Raw genomic sequence first — 5,126 nt, 5'->3', positions numbered from 1 at the left:
CTTTTCATCCAGCACCATCATCAGGTCACGTGACGAGATAGATGTTGAACTATGATGGTGAATATGTTACAAATGACTTTAGCTGAAAGCACGCACTCCATCTAAATACAGCCTCACAGAGTTGTTAACATGACTGTCGACTCTTAATAAATGACTGTGAAGTTAAATAGTTGATTCATTTTCTTTCAATCTACTAATAATTGCAGCTCTTTAGAAATCCTCACAACCCTACTGAGGACTGAGAGCCGTAAAGCTCCGATCTGTACAGATTTCTATGTGACAGTTGTTTCAAAATCAAAGAAAAACATTTCAGTTGTGTTCATAGACTTCGTCATTCGATGAATTTGGTTTCAATAAATACAGAATATTGTATCATTATTTAAAACCCCCCTGCATGTGATGCCACTGACATATTCAGAGCAAAAAAGGCGTACAAGAGACCTCTTTATTGAATTTATTAAGTTGTATTCAGACACTCAAAACTGATCAGCCCATCACTAGTAATGCTGTTTAACATCATTAAAATTCATTGAGCTGTAAGAGAGACCACCAGTAAGGTTAATTATGCTACCTGCTTATAGCTGTAGGTTAGCAAGTCCAATACAGTCCGTCATATAAAATCGAAGGGCAGTCATTAATTAAAACATGATCAACACTGTGCAATGCAATAAAAGTTCCTTTCAAACATGACCATGGACCATTTCTGAGAAAAGTAACAAGACACCAGAGAGGGATTCTGTTAATAACACTACACATACCTAAAAAGACCACCACTGCTTAACATTTGACCAGTTTGTGACAAGGTCTAGGATGAAAATTAATAAAAAATACAAAGCAGGCCTATATTGAACTGTACAATTGTTCGGAATCTCTAGACAATTTCCTGGTGAGCTCACAAGCTCTGCAAGCTGTACTAAAGGAGGAAGAAGACAACATTGCAACATTGCACCCTATAACAACATTAGAGTATATTTTTTTTTCTCCACAGACTTGTGACAATGGGTAGTAGTCCAATTTTCTGTTTGTGTGCTGTCTGACGTCTATTCTAAAAACAATCCCCCCTGTTTGATTGAGATCACCCAGACTGATGCAGGTTGACTACTGGCCTGAACAGAAAAACAGCGGGTTAACAAGGACAAGACTTTTAACAAAGAACTATGTTCAAGTCTTTGCAAGACAAAGCAGGATGTTCAACAGTCTTCAAGTTTTGCTGTTGATTTTCTTTTCCACGTTAAACCACATCAGTGTCAAAATTCAACACGGGACTTCTGTGATGGACTTGATGTCGCCGCAAGCATGAAAGCGTTTGTTAAATAGCAAAGCCGAATTTAAAAATCCTGTCACACCGGCCTCGCGTTGGCCTGAAGGTGTTGGTTCCTGATGTTCACGCACTTCCAAAACTCGTTGTTCAATATGATGTATGGCAACGTGACAGGCCCGTATCGCTCAACAGATGGTCGCACATAATGGGAAGCCAGATGTGTATCGAGGCGGTTTGTTTTCTATACTCTCCAAAAAAAAAAAAAGACCTTTGTGTATTTTTCCAGCTTTTTCCACACAAAAAAACTGGACAGTATTAAATTTATTTTCCGCACTTTCCATCAGGAGTCTTGGATGAACCTGTCTTCTTGTGTAACAGATGTGAGGAGGGAGGGATTCTTGCACAACAGTCCTTTCCTGGCACATACATTGATGCCTCACAACAGTCTGGGAAGCCAGGCATCTCAAGATGGGAACAATTTGGTTTTCTTCTGATTGTGAGCATAACTTAACCCCCTGCACACAAAGACTATTACAGGCAACACTGCTCGCATCCGGACGACCCTGTGAAGTGACAAATGAGGCTACACCTTCTCATCAGCAAATCACACTTGGAAATTCACACACGACGCACTCACACGATCACGGGTTTCTCGCTCGCTCATCTTTCTTAAATGGGGTTAGTCTTCCAACTGAATAAGAGATAAAAATGTGTGTTTGTTTTTTTTTTAGGCGTTGTAGTGATACATGCATCCATTATACTGATATACACTTCTTAAAAAAAGTTTAAAAAAAAGAAAAAAAGAAAAGAACATCAACAAAAAATAAAATAAAGGTATTAGAAATGCAGCTATACAGAGTCTTTTAGCTATTCCAGGGGGAGTGGGGTTGACGGTCAGGTCTGACGTCAGGAAGCCGAGGAGCCTGATGTCCAGATGTTCAGTTGAGAATGGGGTGGGGGCAGAGGGGAGGTGTGTGTGTGTGTGTGTGTGTGTGGATGGGGTTGGGTGGGGGGTGAGCAGGAAGAGCTGGGTTAGTTACTGCAGCAGGGACGGCTGGTGGGCTGAGCCGTCTCTGTCAGGTCCACTCCCCGGTTCCGCCCGCTGCTGGCTCCGGTCGCTTGGGGCTCGTTCTTGGGTAGCTTCTTTGCTGCAATGACATAGCAACTGGATCAGTGACGACGTCCCCAGAAATAATCAACAAATCACCAACATATATTCTCAGCGGCAGCGTATCAGTGAATCCTGTCTGTTTGAGTTAGTAGATTACATGTATAGGAACTTTATTGCACTTTCACATCCTCTTTTCAGTCTGCAGTGTTCATTACAACACAAGTGGAACAGTAGAACATCTTTGCTTCGTATAAATGCTTCGCACGGTGCAGTTGTTCAGGAATTATCAACAGGTCAGAGTCCACTTACAATTCTTTCCCCTGCTGTACCAAAACTAATTCTGTGTAACATCCCCTCCAATTAGTACAGAGGAAGGAGTACACTATTATCTGTGTCTGTTCAACCCACTAAAGAGTGGTGCTTAAACCAAACGTGGGCATGATGAACGAGTTAATGAGTTGTTCATTTGAGCCTGAAATTGATAAGGGTTGATCAGAAGTTGCTAAATTTATTAGAAAACTATTTACAGAATTTATCTTCAGATCAATGTTTTTGATCACAATAGTAAGAGAACAATTTACAGAACAGGTTTTTTTTTTTTTTAAATAAAAGTTGGGTGTTTTTACAGGTGTGGATATTAACACATTACTCATAAAAAAGTAGATTATCTGTACCGGATACTCATTCTAGCCGAGTACTCGCTCAACCCTACTAATTAGTGCAGTTTATGACAGCAAATAAAATCATAAAAGAGAGGAATAAAACACATAACATAAACAATCATCTTTTTTATAAGGATCTCTTTATGGCCCGACACACGCACACATGCGTTCCACAGTCTGTGCTCGATAACAAGTCAGGCAACATTAGTGTGGGAGGAGTGTGAGTGTAGGGGTTGCAACTTACACTTTAAAGAAAACGTGACAAAAAAATGCCATCGCTCTATTTGCAGCACTGTTTCTATACCTCGAACTAGAGCTTACGTTGTGAGCCGACAGGCCTCATTGAGCAGGAAATCTACGCGATCGCTTTATGTTAGCAAACAGCGTGTTCTTTAAATGCAAACTGAGCTGAAGTGGGTGAATCCCAGTCCACAGTCCCGAGTACAATATGGGCTCAGACATTTAATTTCAACACACGACAATGCACCAAGCTTGCTGTAAATATTTCATATCCAAATAGCTTCCACTTACCTGTGAAGTCCAGTTGGAAGCTACTAACACAAGTTGCTCAAATGCCCTTCAACGTTAGCTGTCACTTATTTTCTATCATAAAATCAATCTAAGCAGATCCGACTCTTCATTAACGTAAGGTTGAAGAGTTCAGATATAAGAGACACTTACCAATGGCCATGAATATCTCATTGACGTTCATAGAGGTCTTTGCAGATGTTTCCATAAAAAGCAAGCTGTTATCGTCTGCGTATGACTGTGCATCCTATGAAAATGAAACAAACGTCAGAAAAACATCTGTAATAATGACTTTAAGACTTTAAGTACCTCAAAGAATGCAGAGGAAGCAAAGTAGGTAGTTCCCAAATAGTAGAGGAGATCGGGGCCAATCACACAGAGACTGTTATTCTGTTTATTTGTCATGATTTCTCTGGTCCTGTTCGCATCCTCCGGTAATTAATAGGGATTTAAAAGAACACAAACCTGGAAGTCCAGTGCTCTCTTGTTTGCGAGATCAGCCTTGTTCCCAGCCAGAGCTATTACAATATTTGGACTGGCTTGTCTCTGAAGCTCTTTAACCCAGTTCTTCGCCCGTACAAATGACTCCTGGCAAACAAAACAGGGAGGGGGGGGTGACTCAGTTAGTGAAAATAACAATAAGATCTATGTGATGGAAAGAGAGGACAACAGCAGCCTTCCCATGATGTCCGGCTAGGCTTTTGCTCCATCTTTTGATCAAAGCTCAAAACAGAGACCCATAAAATACCACTTTTTATAAAATATGAAACTTTAAAAATGTCCTGAACTCAGGTACAGCATGTCGTACAGTGTGCGATACCATGCAGAGGTTTGTGTACAGTGCACACAGGATGAAATGTGATTAAAATGTCATTAAAAGATCATCGACTGTAATAGGAATATTTTAGCAAGGTGAGTAAAAGTGTCATCATACATTCACACTTTAGTTAAGTTGAAGAAAACTGCTGCTGGCTTTGTCACTGTGGAACATCCATAGCAGACATTAAACTAATCTTCACATCCTATCTTAATAACTAACTTTGTACAGAAACAAACTTTCTCTCTTTAGGTACAGTTTACAAATAGGAAACAGCTGAATCAGCTGCAGATCGGCACATACTGTGTAAATAAACACGCATTACATTTGAGTGTGTGAATGTGTAGCCTCTTTGGAATCAAGTGATCATTGTACTGTACATATTAGGTCGACGTTACGGCCTACAAAGCACTGTATTGTTCAGTGATGACTCATCTCCTAATTTGGAGATACCAAAGTATGTTTCTTTTTTCGGCTTGCTACTCAGACAGATTTAAGATGGAAACCCCCCGTTATCAGTAAAAAAACCTGGCGACTTTACTCACCTCATTTGTTATGTCGTACACCACAATGGCTGCCTGGGCACCTCTGTAGTACATCGGAGCCAGACTGTGGTAGCGCTCCTGACCAGCTGTGTCCCAGATTTCAAACTTGACTGTTGTGTCGTCCAAACATACTGTCTGAGTCAGAAAGGCAGCTGCAGGGGCACAAAGCACAGGAATCAATGACAGTTCAACTACACAACAC

At 40.7% G+C, this 5,126-nt stretch overlaps 1 protein-coding gene across 1 annotated transcript in view; it reads right to left on the bottom strand.

The window, feature by feature from the left end:
- Positions 1-434: 434 nt before the first annotated feature.
- Positions 435-5,126, bottom strand: part of rab5ab (RAB5A, member RAS oncogene family, b) — a 7,378-nt gene continuing 2,686 nt past the window's right edge. Inside the window, exons 3-6 of the mRNA XM_035672028.1 lie at positions 4,925-5,076; positions 4,028-4,150; positions 3,716-3,809; positions 435-2,409 (exon numbers count right to left, since the gene is read on the bottom strand). Of these exons, the coding sequence (XP_035527921.1) occupies positions 2,294-2,409; positions 3,716-3,809; positions 4,028-4,150; positions 4,925-5,076 (485 nt within the window). The 3' untranslated portion in view covers positions 435-2,293. The remainder of the gene's footprint in view (positions 2,410-3,715; positions 3,810-4,027; positions 4,151-4,924; positions 5,077-5,126) is intronic.

The sequence above is a fragment of the Morone saxatilis genome, unplaced genomic scaffold (genome assembly GCF_004916995.1).
Source record: "Morone saxatilis isolate NCDOM2014 unplaced genomic scaffold, NCSU_SB_2.0 Contig24, whole genome shotgun sequence".
NCBI lineage: Eukaryota > Metazoa > Chordata > Actinopteri > Moronidae > Morone > Morone saxatilis.
Note: the sequence above shows the minus strand (reverse complement) of the source record. Positions and strands in the feature narration are given on the sequence as shown.